The sequence below is a fragment of the Abramis brama genome, assembly GCF_963993115.1.
Source record: "Abramis brama genome assembly, chromosome: 7".
In the NCBI taxonomy this organism is placed as follows: Eukaryota; Metazoa; Chordata; class Actinopteri; order Cypriniformes; family Leuciscidae; genus Abramis; species Abramis brama.
The window spans coordinates 1,554,791-1,574,181 of NC_139969.1; the positions used below are offsets into that span (position 1 = coordinate 1,554,791).

At 35.8% G+C, this 19,391-nt stretch overlaps 2 protein-coding genes across 2 annotated transcripts in view; one reads left to right on the forward strand and one right to left on the reverse strand.

The window, feature by feature from the left end:
- The window catches only part of lingo3b (leucine rich repeat and Ig domain containing 3b), a 50,808-nt gene extending 32,188 nt beyond the window's left edge, over window positions 1-18,620 (forward strand). Inside the window, exons 2-4 of the mRNA XM_084120728.1 lie at window positions 13,563-14,067; window positions 16,176-16,591; window positions 17,501-18,620. Coding sequence (XP_083976854.1) covers window positions 13,591-14,067; window positions 16,176-16,591; window positions 17,501-18,428 — 1,821 coding nt within the window. The 5' untranslated portion in view covers window positions 13,563-13,590 and the 3' untranslated portion in view covers window positions 18,429-18,620. The remainder of the gene's footprint in view (window positions 1-13,562; window positions 14,068-16,175; window positions 16,592-17,500) is intronic.
- LOC311087653 (uncharacterized protein) overlaps window positions 1-19,391 on the reverse strand; it is a 415,151-nt gene that overhangs the window by 137,059 nt on the left and 258,701 nt on the right. The window lies entirely within an intron of this gene.

A 19,391-nucleotide genomic window follows, 5' to 3' on the forward strand; every position in this document is an offset into this window, starting at 1 on the left:
TCTGCTTATTATACACGCTCTGCTTATTACACACACACACACACACACTCTCTTCTTATTACACACACTCTGCTTATTACTCACACATGGATGCGCAGCAGCACACAAACATGCAAAATATTATAAATAAAAGGATTACAAAGTAAAAGATTAATATTGTGTACATAAAGATTTGGTGGAATCCAGCTTGTCCCGTATATGGTCTGCTTGAGCTTTAACCTCACACACACACACACACACACACACACACACACACAGCTTTAACCTCGCGCACGAGCAGATCTGTTTCCTCTCTAGAGACGCTTTCAGTTTTTCCGCTTGCAAATTCCTCCATGTAAATATCGAATCTGCCGTGGTGTGAGCGCAACTGGCTTTTAAAGGGAATAGGAGATGAGACTCTGATTGGTTTATTTTACGTTACGCCCAAAACACACCCATTACTCATTAAGAGAATAGGGACAACACTTTTAGACCAGCGCCGGGAGCGCCGACCATTTGTCCCGTCGTTAAACTAGCAAAAGTGGATTCGGACCCTGCCTAGTCGGCATGATCCAATTTAAAATGTGATTGGATTTTTGCGGGTGACAGTCAGCCTATCAGTAATCACTCTTGTAGGGTCACGTGTCGTGAAGTACGGGCGATTAGTAGCCTACGATTTCTCTCTACTAGTAATCTGTGAGAGACAGTATTGTTGTCACAAACTAAGTTTTAAGTTAAGTTTTGTTTTCATGGCAAATAAGTATTTCTGTTGTGCTGTTTGTTAAAGCAGTATTGGTATGTGTATGTGCTGTGGTTGTGTAGCTGGGTTTTTTCTGATCAGTCTGTATATACAGACAACTTGATTCAAATGTGCATGAATGGATACACATAGATGTGTACTTCTTTTGATAGGAGTGTTAAACACTAGGGGTTATTTGTCTGTTTATGTGTTCACTATTTGTCTGTTTATGTGTTCACTGGGGGTTATTTGTCTGTTTATGTGTTCACTATTTGTCTGTTTATGTGTTCACTGGGGGGGTTATTTGTCTGTTTATGTGTTCACTATTTGTCTGTTTAAGTGTTCACTGGGGGTTATTTGTCTGTTTATGTGTTCACTATTTGTCTGTTTATTTGTTCACTAGGGGTTATTTGTCTGTTTATGTGTTCACTATTTGTCTGTTTAAGTGTTCACTGGGGGTTATTTGTCTGTTTATGTGTTCACTATTTGTCTGTTTAAGTGTTCACTGGGGGTTATTTGTCTGTTTATGTGTTCACTATTTGTCTGTTTATGTGTTCACTGGGGGTTATTTGTCTGTTTATTTGTTCACTAGGGGTTATTTGTCTGTTTATTTGTTCACTGGGGGTTATTTGTCTGTTTATGTGTTCACTATTTGTCTGTTTATGTGTTCACTGGGGGTTATTTGTCTGTTTATGTGTTCACTATTTGTCTGTTTATGTGTTCACTGGGGGTTATTTGTCTGTTTATTTGTTCACTAGGGGTTATTTGTCTGTTTATGTGTTCTCTATTTGTCTGTTTATGTGTTCACTGGGGGTTATTTGTCTGTTTATGTGTTCACTATTTGTCTGTTTATGTGTTCACTGGGGGTTATTTGTCTGTTTATTTGTTCACTGGGGGTTATTTGTCTGTTTATGTGTTCACTATTTGTCTGTTTATGTGTTCACTGGGGGTTATTTGTCTGTTTATGTGTTCACTATTTGTCTGTTTATGTGTTCACTGGGGGTTATTTGTCTGTTTATTTGTTCACTAGGGGTTATTTGTCTGTTTATGTGTTCACTATTTGTCTGTTTAAGTGTTCACTGGGGGTTATTTGTCTGTTTATGTGTTCACTATTTGTCTGTTTAAGTGTTCACTGGGGGTTATTTGTCTGTTTATGTGTTCACTATTTGTCTGTTTATGTGTTCACTGGGGGTTATTTGTCTGTTTATTTGTTCACTAGGGGTTATTTGTCTGTTTATTTGTTCACTGGGGGTTATTTGTCTGTTTATGTGTTCACTATTTGTCTGTTTATGTGTTCACTGGGGGTTATTTGTCTGTTTATGTGTTCACTATTTGTCTGTTTATGTGTTCACTGGGGGTTATTTGTCTGTTTATTTGTTCACTAGGGGTTATTTGTCTGTTTATGTGTTCTCTATTTGTCTGTTTATGTGTTCACTGGGGGTTATTTGTCTGTTTATGTGTTCACTATTTGTCTGTTTATGTGTTCACTGGGGGTTATTTGTCTGTTTATTTGTTCACTAGGGGTTATTTGTCTGTTTATTTGTTCACTGGGGGTTATTTGTCTGTTTATGTGTTCACTATTTGTCTGTTTATGTGTTCACCAGTCACTGGGGGTTATTTGTCTGTTTATGTGTTCACTATTTGTCTGTTTATGTGTTCACTGGGGGTTATTTGTCTGTTTATTTGTTCACTAGGGGTTATTTGTCTGTTTATGTGTTCACTATTTGTCTGTTTATGTGTTCACTGGGGGTTATTTGTCTGTTTATGTGTTCACTAGGGGGTTATTTGTCTGTTTATGTGTTCTCTATTTGTCTGTTTATGTGTTCACTGGGGGTTATTTGTCTGTTTATTTGTTCACTGGGGGTTATTTGTCTGTTTATGTGTTCACTGGGGGTTATTTGTCTGTTTATTTGTTCACTGGGGGTTATTTGTCTGTTTATGTGTTCACTGGGGGTTATTTGTCTGTTTATGTGTTCACTGGGGGTTATTTGTCTGTTTATGTGTTCACTGGGGGTTATTTGTCTGTATTTGTTCAATAGGGGTTATTTGTCTGTATTTGTTCACTAGGGGGTTATTTGTCTGTTTATTTGTTCACTAGGGGTTATTTGTCTGTATTTGTTCAATAGGGGTTATTTGTCTGTATTTGTTCACTAGGGGGTTATTTGTCTGTTTATGTGTTCACTAGGGGTTATTTGTCTGTATTTGTTCAATAGGGGTTATTTGTCTGTATTTGTTCAATAGGGGTTATTTGTGTGTTTATGTGTTCACTAGGGGTTATTTGTCTGTATTTGTTCAATAGGGGTTATTTGTCTGTTTATTTGTTCACTGGGGGTTATTTGTGTGTTTATTTGTTCACTAGGGGTTATTTGTCTGTATTTGTTCAATAGGGGTTATTTGTCTGTATTTGTTCACTAGGGGTTATTTGTGTGTTTATTTGTTCACTAGGGGTTATTTGTCTGTATTTGTTCAATAGGGGTTATTTGTCTGTATTTGTTCACTAGGGGTTATTTGTGTGTTTATTTGTTCACTAGGGGTTATTTGTCTGTATTTGTTCAATAGGGGTTATTTGTCTGTATTTGTTCAATAGGGGTTATTTGTGTGTTTATGTGTTCACTAGGGGTTATTTGTCTGTATTTGTTCAATAGGGGTTATTTGTCTGTTTATTTGTTCACTGGGGGTTATTTGTGTGTTTATTTGTTCACTAGGGGTTATTTGTCTGTATTTGTTCAATAGGGGTTATTTGTCTGTATTTGTTCACTAGGGGTTATTTGTGTGTTTATTTGTTCACTAGGGGTTATTTGTGTGTTTATTTGTTCACTAGGGGTTATTTGTCTGTATTTGTTCAATAGGGGTTATTTGTGTGTTTATTTGTTCACTAGGGGTTATTTGTCTGTATTTGTTCAATAGGGGTTATTTGTCTGTATTTGTTCACTAGGGGTTATTTGTGTGTTTATTTGTTCACTAGGGGTTATTTGTCTGTATTTGTTCAATAGGGGTTATTTGTCTGTATTTGTTCAATAGGGGTTATTTGTGTGTTTATTTGTTCACTAGGGGTTATTTGTCTGTATTTGTTCAATAGGGGTTATTTGTCTGTATTTGTTCACTAGGGGTTATTTGTGTGTTTATTTGTTCACTAGGGGTTATTTGTCTGTATTTGTTCACTAGGGGTTATTTGTCTGTTTATTTGTTCACTAGGGGTTATTTGTCTGTTTATTTGTTCACTGGGGGTTATTTGTGTGTTTATTTGTTCACTGGGGGTTATTTGTGTGTTTATTTGTTCACTAGGGGGTTATTTGTCTCTTTATTTGTTCACTAGGGGTTATTTGTGTGTTTAGTGAGCTCTCGGACGCTCACACAGCCTCTCAGCAGAGAAGAGCTTGTTATAATCCATTACATGGCCTCAGAAATGAGCCTGAGCTGCACCTGTAGATGTGTGTGTTTCCGTGCGTGACGAACACACACACACACACACACACACACACACACACACACACACACACACACACACACACACACACAGCGCTGTGTTAGACGGAGCCCGAATCTCGTCAGAATCCTGGAGAAGAATTCAGAGCTGAATGATAATTATTTCCCACAACACAACATGCTCAGTAGTGATGTTTGCAGTTTGTTTACGCCTGTCTCATGAAAAGTCCTCGCCTCTGTGTTTCGGTTGTTCTAGATTCTGTTTGTTTCCTCCCACTGAATGCTTGAGAAGAATGTTTTTTGAGCTGTGTGTTCATGGTGTTTATTTATTCATCCGTTTTATGTAGTAAAACGAACTTCAGCTCAACATGGGGCCAGATTTTGTAAAAAGAGTTTCACTTCCAACATCTTTGACATGAGCTGGAAAGCGCAGCATGATTAAATTGTTTCAAAGAGAAAATTATCTAAATGAAGAAATGAGTGATTGGATACAATTATTGTTTCTGTTGATTAATAAGCACTGTCCATCCATCCATCCATCCATCCATGCATCCATACATCCATCCATACATACATACATACATATATCCACACATACTTCAATACATCCATCCATCCATACACCCACACATACATCAATACATACATGCATCCATACATACACCCATACATTTAAAATTAAATTAAATAAAAAATATATATAAAAGGCAGTTTACCAAAGAAAAATGTAATGAATATAAAATATATCCTCTATTTCAAAATCAGATTTTTGAGCCCAGTTATGTTGTTTTGTATGTTGTTGCGCTGAAGCAGGATTTCAAACACCTTTCGCTGCCGTTCTCACAGCTCAATCTTTTTCTGGTTCCTTTGGCATCTCGTATTTCTCGCTCCATTTATAGCGGGAGTGATCGCACATTTTCTCTCTCTCTCTCTCTCTCTCTGTGGTTGTGGTGGGTTACGGGCCCCGGGGCCGCGGGTGACGGTGTGCTGACCCTCCTCATAAATCACAGAGCATGAAACAGACTCGCGGCGAAACACGCTCTCCTTCGCTGAAGCGCCCGCTGGACAACACGCTTCACAAGAGCATGCACCGACAGACAGAGATTCACATCATTTTCTTATGAGATTCAGTAATTTACTCACTCTAATGCAGTTTAAACTCATATTTATGTGCTTATTGTGGATCATAACAGTTGTTCATATTCTTCTAAAATCATATGATTCTTTGTGTAAAAAAAAAAAACAATTCGTAGAAAATCTTCCCTTTTAAACACAGCTCTAAAATTGTATTCATGCTTGAATCAGATTATAGTGGCATTTAATATTTATTTAAAGTATTTATGTATTTATTTTGTATTACTTTTAAATTATATTTTATTTTGAAATAATTGTTTTGTTTTGTATTTATTTTAATTTATTTTTTATTTTCTATTTATTTTAATTTTGAAATATCTTTGAGAGTGACACTAGATGTCACTCTTTTGACCTTTGACCCCACGCAAATATCCCATCCTGACCCTGGTGACAACAGAATTTTTTTAATTATTTATTTTATTTGTATTTTTTATTTATTTAATTTTAATTTTAAATTATTATAATTTATTTAATTTATTTTTTATTTATTTTTTATTACTTTTAAATTATATTTTATTTTAAATAACTGATTTTGTATTATTTTATTTTTATTTATAGTTTGTATTATTTGTATTATTTTATTTTTATTTATTTTCATTTTGAAGTATCACACACTAGATGTCACTCCTTTGACCTTTGACCCCACTCCCTCAAATATCCCATCCTGATCATCACATGACACCAAAAGTCCATCAAACGTCCAGAAAACTCAAACATTCAGTTCCATTCTAGTCCAATTTGAAATGCAGTCAGTGTTTCAAACTTTAATGAAGGTTTTGACCGATATTTGAATAGAAAATCAGGTTTCTTCTTATCTCCTCTACTAACATAAATTAAATTAGGCCAGTCCACGAAAGCGCATCCCTGCTGGCCGTAGTGAATTTCATTAGTTCTGATGCTCTGAGAGTGTGTTTGGATTTATTATGAATGAGTCTCCTAATTAGTATCCTGAACCGTGTGTGTTTTCTGCCTCTCGTAAACACGTTTCGCCGGGGCTGTTAGACTCCGAAACACAGCCAAAACACCAGCGGCTCCATGAGGAGGACCACGAGTGCCAGTCGCGCTATTATTAGGACCTTCAGAAAACATTCTCTCTGCCACCGCGATACTCTGAAACTCCCAGCACGTCAGAGATGTGTTAAACTGATGATGATGATGATGATAGATTGAAGGAGCTGAAGAGATATTTTTCTCAGAATTGCATGTTTAGTCAGACCTGTGAGATATAAACTCCCATTCTGAGAAAAGATGTCAGATATAAACTCACAATTGCGATTAAAAACGTCAGAATTGCACATTTATTTCTCGCAATTGTGTTTATATCTCGCAATTCTGACTTTATAACACACAATTGTGACTTTATATCAAGAAATTCTGACTTTTTTTATTACAATTGCATGATATAAATTTGCAGTTGTGAGAAAAAAAGTCAGAATTGTGAGAAAAAAAAGTCAGAATTGTGAGTTAATATCACGCAATTCTGACTATATCTTGCAATTCTGAGATAAAAATGTATCATTTATCTTTTAAAATGTTTTATTCTATGGCGGAAACAAGCTTCTATAGTAAAGGCATCAAATAACAAATAACAATATTTTTTTAGTCTGAAAGTATAAGAAAAAAATGTTTTAGGTGCCGGTCTTCATTTCAAGGTTTGCACGATATATCAGTCATCATATTGGTATCGGCCAACATATGTTATTTTTTAATGTTATCGTTATCGGGCTGATAAGAAAATTTGGCCGATATATTAAAGCTGATAAATAATGTATTTTTCCTCCAGCTGAGACGCTTCAGATGCGCACTGTCCAACATGATGGGTTTGAATTACTTGAAATATGATTGGAATAATTTAATAAAAGGAAAATACAGTAAAGTGTAACATGTGCAGCGCAAGTCTGTCATAAAGTCTACATAACATTATAATGAGAACATCATAATTGTGTGTTTGGGACGTGGCTTTTAATGGAGAGACTTTTGTTTTTGTAATCAGGCTCTCAAAATCATAAAAAAAACTTTATCGGCCAATATATCGGTTATCGGCTCTCAAATATAAAAATTTAATAGCAGCCATAACTTTCAAATCTGTGCATCCCTAGTTTGCACCATATTGTCTGTCAGGTAATAAAATAACACACTGAAATGTGTTTCCTTATACTAATAGTACTTTTAATTTATTATATTATTGAATAAGCATTTATGGTTGATTTTATTAAATTTGTATATTTCTTTTGTATTTTTTTGTAAATCATTTTATTTTATTTTATTATTATTTTAAGTTTATTTTATTTTTATGTTTTTTGTTTGTTTTTTTTTAACCTTTTGACCCCACTTTTTTTTTTTTCAAAAAACAATTTGACACTTTTTTTGTTTTTTTGTTTGTCTGAATATAACACAGAAAATAGTTTTATTAAGATTTCTATTAAGAATTGCACCATTTTGTTTTTTAAATAGTCCTGTGGTGTGACTTTCATATTTAAAATATTCATTAAAATGTTTAAATGTACAAATATTCTAAAGTTAATCTAAAAGTTAATATAAAGTCATGAAAATAATAGATGTGTTATTTGCAATTAACACGCATGTATATTAATTCTAGAACTTGCTGTGTGGTTGCTAAGATCCTTTTGGCATGTTGCTAAGGAGTTGCTAGGGGGTTCTGGGTCGTCACACGGGTGTTGCTAGGTGCTTGTGGGCATTGATAAAGATGTTCTGTGTGATTTGACAGGCTATTTTTCACCCCTATTATTGTCCACCAACTGAAAATCATCCAATCGATTGGTAGTTTAGCACTGTGACATCATGTGATCAGTTTTAAAAGCCCAGCTTGTCGGCATGTTTCATGTTCAGTACTAAAGTGAAATCTTCTACAGGCCCGCTGAGTCCAGGCTTTCAGAAGAAAGCTCGTAAATTAACAGACGGACAGATAGAAACGCAAACGCCCTCGTGCTGGATGTCAGTGAACTCGCATTTTCTCTTTTAATATCAGAATGTTATTGCATGATGGCATTAGCATTACACACACAGTTTGATGCTCCTCCTATAAATCAAAGCGCTGATACACAATAAATCGAGGCCTGTGTTTTGCTGCCGGCGCTTCACATCCTCCCACACGCCTGTCTAATGGCCGCTGACTAACATGCATTTGTGTCATTGATAAAAGCACCATCAAATGCTGTGCGAGTGCAAGTTAGCGTTAGTCTGACAGGTCTTTCTTTATTAGACTGCATTGAGTTTGACTATAATTGTAGAAAGTGTGAAATAAAGCAGTATTGTGTCCCACAATGCAATAGATTTGACATTTCTATTCCAGCGTGACAAATGAATCATGAGTAATAATAACAGCGATGTTGAATTTATTTGCTTGAACAAAAACTGAATCAAATGAATGGATGGAATTATGCATGCAGAAAAATAATCTGAATTAATTTCTTGTTTTAACCATAAACTCACTTCATGTTTGATACGTTTTTTCAGAAAGCTAGAATTAATATCTTCAGGCATTTTGCACAAGTAAATGTGTCTTGATTTAAAAATGTTTGGATGTTTGTACTGGAAAACAAGCCAGAAACACTGAGTAGTAAAATACAGTGAGTTATTATATTTGCTGAAAGCATTGTTGAGCACTTTAATTATGTTGATAAAAATGTTTTTTTTTTTCTTTCATTATTTGAATTTTATTCACATATTATCTATTATGACATCACAGGAACTGCCGAATCAGAAGTAAAAACTCCATTCATTCTCTCCATAGGGAAATTGATTTTTAATGATTTTATAAACCGCTAAAATCAGCCCTACTGTGAGCTACGAGGCTGTTAATCGATAGTATTTGCTTCTGTTGAAGCCATTAGCCTGCGTTATTTCAATTTGGTTTTAAAATAATTGTTTAACAGTTGAATTTGTGGTCAAAAACTACATTACCCATGATGCTGTGCAGAAAACCACCAATCAGAGTCTCCAAATGGCCTCTTTAGCTCCGCCCATTCACAATCTGTAATCAAGTCATCTCCTTACACTCTCAAAATATTGAAATATTTGTTTAGATGTTTGTACTGGAAAACAAGACAAAAAATACTGAGTAGTAAAAAACATATGAGTTATTATATGTGCTGAAGGCACTGTTAAGCGCTTTAATTATGTTGATACAACAAATTTTCCATAAAAAGTCCTGAAGCTTTCAAAAAATGTAATGTAATGGGTTTTTTTCTCTTTCATTATTTGAATTTAATTCACATATTATCTATTATGACATCACAAAAGTCGATTACAGAAGTAAATAATTCTCTCCATAGGGAAATTGATTTTTAACGATAACCCATAAACATTTAAAATCAGCCTTACTGTGAGCTACGAGGCTATTAATCGATAGTATTTGCTTCTGTTGAAGCCATCAGCCCGCCTTATTTCAACTTAAGTTTTAAAATAATTGTGTTTAACAGTTGAATTTGTGTTCAAAAACTACATTACCCATGATGCTGTGCAGAAGTACCACCGATCAGAGAGTCGAAACAAGCAAAACGCGCCAAAAGAGTTCTTTAGCTTCGCCCACTCAAGTAATCAAGTCGTCTCCTTGCGCTCTAAAAATATTGAAATATTTATTCAATAGGCGGGTCCACAATGCGCGTACTTTGTCCCGTAGATGGTCTGCTTGCTTTAACCTCGTGCTCGAGCAGATCCGTTTCCTCGCTAGAGAAGCGTTCAGCTTTTCCGCTTGCTAATTCCGTCATGTAAATAGCGAATCCGCCGTGGCACGAGCGCAACTGGCTTTTAAAGGGAATGGGAGATGAGACTCTGATTGGTTTATTGCACATTACGCCCAAAACACACCCATTACTCATTAAGAGAATAGGGATGACCATTTTAAACCATGCGCCGGGAGCGCCGACCATTTGTCCCGTCGTTAAACTAGCAAAAATGGATTCGGACACGCACTAAGTGCAGCTTTAGACTATGCGCTTAGATCGTTAAAATAGGGCCCTAAATATATTACATACAGTGTATATAAATAGTATTTTATCTTCATGCTGTGGAAATACAAACCGTAAGACGCAAAATACCTTATGTAGCTCCGCCCTCTTTCAGCGCTGCGCTTGTTGTCTTTTGTCTTCCGGTTTGTATTTCCACTGCGATCTTACATATTAATAAATGAACTGTCCGTTTTAAAATCTCCTCGGTCTACTGACATTTGTTTAGTCATCTGCTTTAAACATTACAATGCTCATGATAACCTTCGTTAACTCTACAATAAGTGAATCCACTTCACCAGCTAATCACTCTTCGACAGCGATGCCACAGAAATATACAGAGCGACCACAAAAACACAAATTCAAAGACAATATTCTAAAGATGGCGGCGCTTGTTTTTCTTGTGCATAAGGTCTGTAAGTGCATCAGATGGAGGTTTAAAGTGATTCTCTGGTCCTTCCAGACCCACACAGTGTTTGACTCGGCCAGCGTGGAGATTAGACAGACTTGGCTGAAATCTTCTCTTCTATATCCAAGCGCTGTGGCTCCTCGCCCAGAGACTCGACCTTTAACTGCGTGCCAGAGCAAGAAAAACCAGAAAAACAAACAGCAGCCGTGTAATTCATGAGCGCCCACTCCCGCTGATGCCAAATAACCTGATTAAATCTGCTCCGTTACAGCCAGGTGATATATTTACCCAACCAATCTGGAATTTGTCTCACTTAGCAACAAAATCAATCAAGAAAAGAGTCAAAAAAGAAGTCAAGAGGAGGAGATGAGACATGGAGGAATGGGAGTTTTCAGTTTGCACACTAATAACTGCACAAGAAACATGTTGTTTATCTGTTGTATTAGATTCTGAATGACTCAATTAATACTCATTGCAGTTTATTTGCCTCCTACGCTCAAATTGCTAGTGCATTTCTCAAACCGATACAAAAGAAGAAAATAACACATTGAACTAGAATGTACATTTCCTGAAGAAAATGTGAGTGCTTGCAAAATTCGGCACGGTTGCTAGGGTTTTTCTAGTGCGTTGCTAAGGTGTTCCGGCTGGTTGCTAGGTGGTTGCTAGGGTGTTCTGGATGGTTGCTATGGTGTTGCTAGGCAGTTGCTACGGTATTCTGGGTGGTTGCTAGGGTGTTGTGAGTGGTTGCTAGGCAGTTGCTAAGGTGTTTTGGGTGGTTGCTAGGGTATTTCAGGTGGTTACTAGAGCGTTTCTAGATGGTTGCTAGGGTGTAGAAGAAGAAGAACTGAAGAATAGTATTTTCATGTTATGATGATGATCAGTTTGACGTTTTCAGTGGCGTTTTTCAGCCTGGCATTAGCGTTATATAACTATCCCAGAGCGATTCATCAACAGCCTGTCCCATTATCAGCACTGAGCTGAACATGTGTGGATGACAAACACTGTATTAGTATGCGCTGTTGGCTTTTCCAGTCAATCGCATCGGTCGTCTCTTACGTGGAGACGAGAAACTGCTGGAACGCCGAATATTAACCCCTTTTATGTAATCGAGGTTGTGCATAATCATCCACGCTCATTCATTTAGACTTTCAGACTTTTTCATGGGCTTTTCGGGGACGATTTTAGGCACATTCTCCTCCAGTCTGCTGCGATTACGTGATCTGATTAATGAACGAGTGCAGCGAGCTGAGAAATTAGCATGTCATATGCAGGTGAAAGAATTTATGCACTTAAAAATGTCTGAATGTCATTTGCTTTCATATTTTATTGTCTAATGCATGTGTTATTTATTGTGTAGAAAGATGCACAAACTAAACGCATTTTACATGCAAAACGCTGAGGTTTATACAGTCTGAAATGCTTAAATAACAGATCTAGTGTTGAAGATGAAGACAGTATTGGGTTTGTTTGTGGTTAGCGGATGATGTTAATGAGATTCTGCCTTGAGGAGAAAAACACCAGCTGATTCAAACATGAGAATAAATGTGAATTTGTTTGCCGTTGTTGCTTTGCTTTCACTCTCTACCAGTCAAAGGTTTGGAATCTTTATGATTGCATTTATTTGATCAAAAATACAGTAAAAATTTTGAAATATTATTCCAATGTAAATCAGCTGTTCTCTATGTGAATATATAGTAAAGTGTAATTTATTCCTGTGATCAAAGCTGAATTTTCAGCAACATTACTCCAGTCTTCAGTGTCACATGATCCTTCACAAATCACTCTAATATGATGATTTGATGCTCAAGAAACATCTAAAAAAACCCATTAAAAACGATTCCAAAGTTCTGTAATGTCTCTGTTTCTTTAGCAGCACTCCTGATGATATTAGATCGATATCATCGATATCATCTATATTAAAAATTGCATTTGTGTAATGATGCATAGTAAAAATAGCTATGAAAACTTTTTTGGGTATAATATGTCACAGTTTACTTTACTTTGCTATCCTCACTTACATAAATGAACTATAGTGTCCTGCACACACTAGTAAAAAAAAAAATATCAAAAATTATATCTGGTGTTTGAATAATTTTTGGTTTGACTGTATAGTAAAAATTGCATTTGTGTAATGATGCATAGTAAAAATAGCTGACCTAATCACCTCTCTGTTGAGTTACAAAAGATTCTATTTCAAATAAATGCCTTTCTATTCATCAAAGAATCCGGAAAAATAAAATGTATCACCATTTCAGCAGTTTTCAACATTAATAATAATCATAAATGTTTCTTGAGCATCAAATCATCATCTTAGAATGATTTCTGAAGGATCATGTGAACATTGCATTTTTACATTGTAATAATATTTTTTTTTTTTTACTGTGTTTTTGATCAAATAAATGCAAAAAAAAAAAAATCTAATTTGTTGTGTACATCCACTAACCACAAACAATTTTTTACTGTAGCAGAAGAGACTTTCAAAAAAATTATTTCAAAGTTCTGTAATGTCTCTGTTTCTTTAGCAGATACGAGAGCTCCTGACTTTGCTTTGAGAGCGATAGCATCTATATTAAAAACTGCATTTGTGTAATGATTCATAGTAAAAATAGCTGACCTAATCACCTCTCTGTCCTCCACAGGTGTGTAGAGTGACGTGTCTGAATAAATTTTGGTCCCAAATTTGTATAAATGTTACTGGTAGTCCATATTTTTTTGGGGTATAATATGTCACAGTTTACTTTATTTTGCTATCCTCACTTACATAAATGAACTATAGTGTCCTGCACACACTAGTAAAAATTATCGCTATAATGATCGCATTTTTGGTTTCACTGTATATTAAAAATTGCATTTGTGTAATGATGCATAGTAAACATCGCTGACCTAATGACCTCTCTGTCCTCCACAGGTGTGTAGAGTGACGTGGAGGGAGGCTCATGGCTTCCTCATGGGGCCGGGGCCGGCTGTGGTGTCTGGGTCTGATTCTGGCCCTCGCGTCCCCGAACCCCTGCTCGGGGTGCCCACCTCGCTGTGACTGCGCGCCTCAGCTGCGCTCCGTGTCCTGCCAGCGCAAACGCTTATCCGGCGTTCCCGAGGGCATCCCGACAGAGACCAGGCTCTTGGATTTAAGCCGGAACCGTTTGCGCTGGGTCGCGCCGGCAGATCTGGCTCCGTATCCACGTCTGGAAGATGTGGATCTCAGTGAGAATCTCATCACGACGCTGGAGCCCAACGCCTTCGCTAGCCTTCAGGCCCTGCGCACGCTGAGACTCAGAGGAAACCAGCTGAAGCTCGTGCCCATGGGAGCGTTCGCACGACTCGCGAACCTCACCGCACTGGACCTGAGTGAGAACAAGATCGTCATCCTGCTGGACTACACCTTCCAGGATCTGCGGAGTCTCAAACATTTAGAGGTTAGTGTGTAAAATACTGTCGCTTTTGGCTTGATTAGTTGGGGACATTTAACATTTAAAGGTGCAGTGTGTAATATTTAGGAGGATCTGTTGACAGAAATGCAATATCATATACATAACTGTGTTTTCATTGGTGAATAATGAGCTTACATAATGAAGCTTTATGTGTTTATTATCTTAGAATGAGGCGTTTCTCTCTACACACACCGCGGGTCCGCTTACATAGACATGTTTCTACGGTGGCCCTAAAGGGACAAACGCGTTTCGTCACTATGTTGTTGTTCGTGTAAAGAAGCGAGCTAAAGTCAGCGAATAAAACACTGACACAATGATGAACAAGTCACAATAATATTCGCAATAACATATGATTTTACTGAATAATCAAGTAAACCTAATTTCTTAATTTATCTTTGTAAAGAAACCTCATTGTTTAACTGGCTACTCTCTGCTGTCTCAGACGACGACATCACTTCCTGTCGGCCACCATAACTTCTGTTGGGTGTAATTCACAACCTCACCACTAGATGTGCTAAAACTTACACACTGCACCTTTAATATTCAACACTATTATTGATCTGCCTGCATTGACACCATTATATGAGAACTGAACTGAGCTGGACGATCACATCACTGTTTTCTCCAGAGCGGCTATATATATATAAATTAACTAAATTAATAACTTTTTTACAACAACAACAATGAACCATCACTGAACTTGAACACTGAACTGAAGCTGGACTATGACACTATTTTCTTCTGGAAACAAACTTTATTGCATTATTTTCCTGTTATCTCTGTAAAGCTGCTTTGAAACACTCTGTGTTGTAAAAAGCGCTGTATAAATGAAGGTGACGAGTGGACTTAAAAGTCCTTTAAAGGAAAGTCTGTTCACTTTGCGGCCAGCTGTTTTTATTTCTAGGAAAGGATTTACCAAAACAGGGAACTGATTAAATTATAATTAAAAGGATAAATAAATGGAGCTGCACAACTGTGATTATCAAATCAAAGGCTGCAATTTAATTAAACAAGAATTAATATAGTCCTTTACACACGAGCAGCTCCTGATCTGGAGTTTTCAGTGTCTCTGTTCAGTGCTTTGAACAAGAATTTACATGAATGATTGAAGACATAAATATTAAAAGTTATTTATTATTTTATTATTCTTTGTTAATATTTATTCTTTATATTTTTATTATATTGATCAGATATACATTTTTATTTTACAGTGCAATTTTAATTTATTTATATGATGCAATATACTAAATAATAAACTAAATAAGTGCAAAAAAAATTATATTTATATATATATATATATATATATATATATATATATATATATATATATATATATGAAATAGTATATTTATTTATTTATCTATCTATTCATCTTTCCAGGCTAATACAGATATTGTGCATGCGTTCACAACAAAATGACAAAATATTTAACTAAAATGAAAATGAAATTAAAAGCATATTTATTTATTTCCAAGCTAATCCAGATGTTATGCATGCATTCACAACAAAATTACTAAAAATCTATTTATTTTTTTATTTATTTCCAAACTAATCCAGATGTTGTGCATGTATTTACATAAAATTACTAAAAATTTAACTAAAATAAAAATGAAATTGAAAGCATATTTATTTGTTTGTTTGTTTCCAAGCTAATCCAAATGTTGTGCATGCATTAATAACAAAATTACTAAACATTTATTTATTTACAAGCTACTCCAGATGTTGTGCATGTATTTACAAAAAAACTAAAATTTTACTAAAATGAAATTGAAAGCGCATTTATTTATTTCCAAACTAATCCAGATGTTGTTCATGTATTTACAGAAAATAAAAACTAAAAAACTAAATTAAAAATAAATTTGTCTGTTTGTTTGTTAATTTCCAAGCAAATCCAGATGTTGTGCATGCATTCACAACAAAATTACAAAAAATTTATTTATTTATTTCCAAGCTTTTAAGCTTTTATTTTAAGCTTTGGCTCTGTCAAATATCATTGGTTTTTCTACCCGAAAGGCTATTAGGCTTCATGTCCTTTTTCCTAATAAACCCACTTTAATTGCAGTGGTAATAACGATTCTGTCTTTGTTTTCCAGGTGGGTGACAATGACCTGGTCTACATCTCTCACAAGGCTTTCTCAGGACTGATAGGTCTGGAAGATCTGACCATCGAGAGGTGCAACCTGACGTCCATATCCGGCCAGACTCTGTCGTATCTGCGAAACCTGGTGACCCTTCGACTACGCCACCTCAGCATCTCCGCTCTCGAGGACCAGAACTTCCGCAAGCTTTCCGCTCTGAGGGGTCTCGAGATCGACAACTGGCCCTACCTGGAGTACATCTCTCCGCTGAGCTTCCAGGGTCTCAATCTCTCCTGGCTCTTCATCACCAACACCAACATCACATCAGTCCCGTCGGCGTCCTTCCGAAACCTGGCGTACCTGACGTCTCTGAACCTGTCCTACAATCCCATCTCCGTGCTCGAGTCCTGGGCCTTCCGAGACCTCATCAGGCTTGTGGAAATATTTTCTGCTTGTTTTCCTGCATGTCATGTGACCATTAGCTTACATCAGAGAAACCGTGAATTTACGTCGAAATAATCGGTTCCCTAAACATGCTAGAACAGCTTCATATAAATAATGATAACAAACTGTATTTGCTGTATATTTATACAGTTAGAAGACGCTTTTATTCAAAGTGATTTACAAAAAGAGGATCAAAAGCAATTTGTTAACAATATTTGTGGCAATAATATTTGAAATATACAATTCCAGGTTTATTTGACAATCATTTTATATATATATATATATATATATATATATATATATATATATATATATATATATATATATATAAATTTAAGATTTTATAGATGTTATGTAGGCCTATATAATATATTTTATTATATATATATATATATATATATATATATATATATATATATATAAAAAAGTCAAATAAACCTGGAATTGTATATTACAAATATTATATAAATTGTATAAATATATATATTCACATGAAATTATATAAATATATATATTTATTAATATTATTTAAATATATATATAATTATGAAAATAATATAATGTAATATAGTATAAGTTTGAATTGTTTTATTTATACATATACATAATAAAATATATCATATACATATAACATATATAAAATCTTCAATAAAAAAAATAAATAATAATATATATATATTTTTTTTTTTTTTAGGCTAGTCCATATATTTTGAAAAACACAAGCAAAGGCTCTATCTAGAAGGTTCTTCTAGTTGAAAAGACTTCTATTCCTTTAGTCACATTTCTGTACATTTCTCAAACATGGTCCGTCTCCGTCCGAGTGCATCATTCAACATTTTGCTCAATAAAACCACTTCAACTGCAGTCGTAATAACAACTCTGTCCTTGTTTTCCAGGCTGAAGGAGCTCCACATGATCAGCACAAACCTGCTGACCGTCGAGCCTCACGCGTTAGGAGGCTTACGGCAAATCCGAGTCCTGAATCTGTCCAACAACGAGCTGGTGACTCTGGAGGAGAGTTCCTTCCACTCGGTGAACAGTCTCGAGACGCTGCGAGTGGACGGGAACCCGCTGTCCTGCGACTGCCGTTTGCTGTGGATCCTTCAGCGCCGGCGTACCTTAAACTTCGACGGGAAGATGCCGGTGTGCGCCGGACCTCCAGAAGTCCAGGGATTCATATTGAGCACCTTCACGGATTCGGCGTTGTTCGATTACTTCACTTGTCAGAAGCCGAAGATTCGAAACCGTAAGTTGCAACAGGTTACGGCAAACGAAGGCCAACCGGTTTCGTTTCAGTGCCGTGCCGAAGGCGAACCGGTTCCGGTGATTATATGGATCTCGCCTCAGCGAAGACGAATCACTCCTAAATCAAACGGGAGGATTACGGTTCTCCCGGGCGGGACGCTTGAGATTCGTTACGCACAAGTAGCGGACAGTGGTACGTATATCTGCATTGCTAGCAACGCCGGCGGAAACGACACATACTTCGCAACGCTAACCGTAAAAAGCCAACCGGCGGATTCGGCGTTCGTCTCCAATCGTTCGCTGTACGCGTCGGATTTCAACGACACCGGGCTCAACAGCACGCGCGTGTTCCTGAAGTTCACGCTGGATTTGACCACCATCCTCGTGTCCACGGCCATGGGTTGCATCACGTTCCTGGGCGTCGTGCTCTTCTGCTTTCTCCTGCTGTTCGTGTGGAGTCGCGGACGCGGACAGCGCAAAAATAACTTCACCGTGGAGTATTCGTTCAGGAAGACCGAAGGACCGGCCGCCGCTACGGGAGCCGGAGCCACGCGCAAGTTCAACATGAAGATGATATGAAACCACGCAGCCAGGGGCCCAATGGGGGAAGCTTAGACGCCCAACACTCACACACACTGTGCTGATACGCAGAAACACACACACACACGCCGGCTATGGAGTATTACTATTGGACTATATTTTATCAACTAAAACTATTTTAAAAATGTTGGTTAGTTGAAAAAAACCCCAAAAAAACATTTGGAATTTCGTTTAAAGTTGAAGCGCTAAAATTAATACAATTAAATTAAGTAATAATTGACTAATATATATATATATATATATATATATATATATATAATTTTAGTTAAAGTTTTCATAAGTTTGTTGTGTTTTTGTTTTGTATTCTTTTAATTACATTTTTTTATATAATTTTTTTTTCAGTGTATTTAATATATATCAGTAAATTCAATTTATTTTTTTAAATATATAATAAAAAGTTATATATATATATAATATAAATAAACAGTGTATATATATATATATTGTTTTTTATTTTTATATTTTCTGTTTTCATTTTAATTTTATCAGATTTGGTTTTATTTCTTTTATTTTTTTCCACTTTGTTATATATTTTTTTCAGTGTATTTACTGTATGTACTATGTATTAGTATATTCAGTATATTTAATATATATAATTTAATGTCAATTACACTTTTATAATTGTTTCTGTTATATATAGGCTATATATATCAGTTTGTGTCTTACTTTTTATTATTTTTATTTTAAGTTTTAGTTTACTTATTTTTATTTTAGTACTTCTACTTTAAACGCAAATCAGAAATGTTTAATTTTATTTGTGTTAATGTACTATTTTTAAAATAGTTTTAGTTAACAATAATAACGCTATATACACAAGCCAGGTCATGAAATGATCTTGTTCTCACTGCCTTTGGCTTTCGCTATTTCTATTACAGCTGATGGTTAAATAATAATAATTAACTAAATATTAATGCTTTTTGCACTTTTAGGAGCAAATTGCAA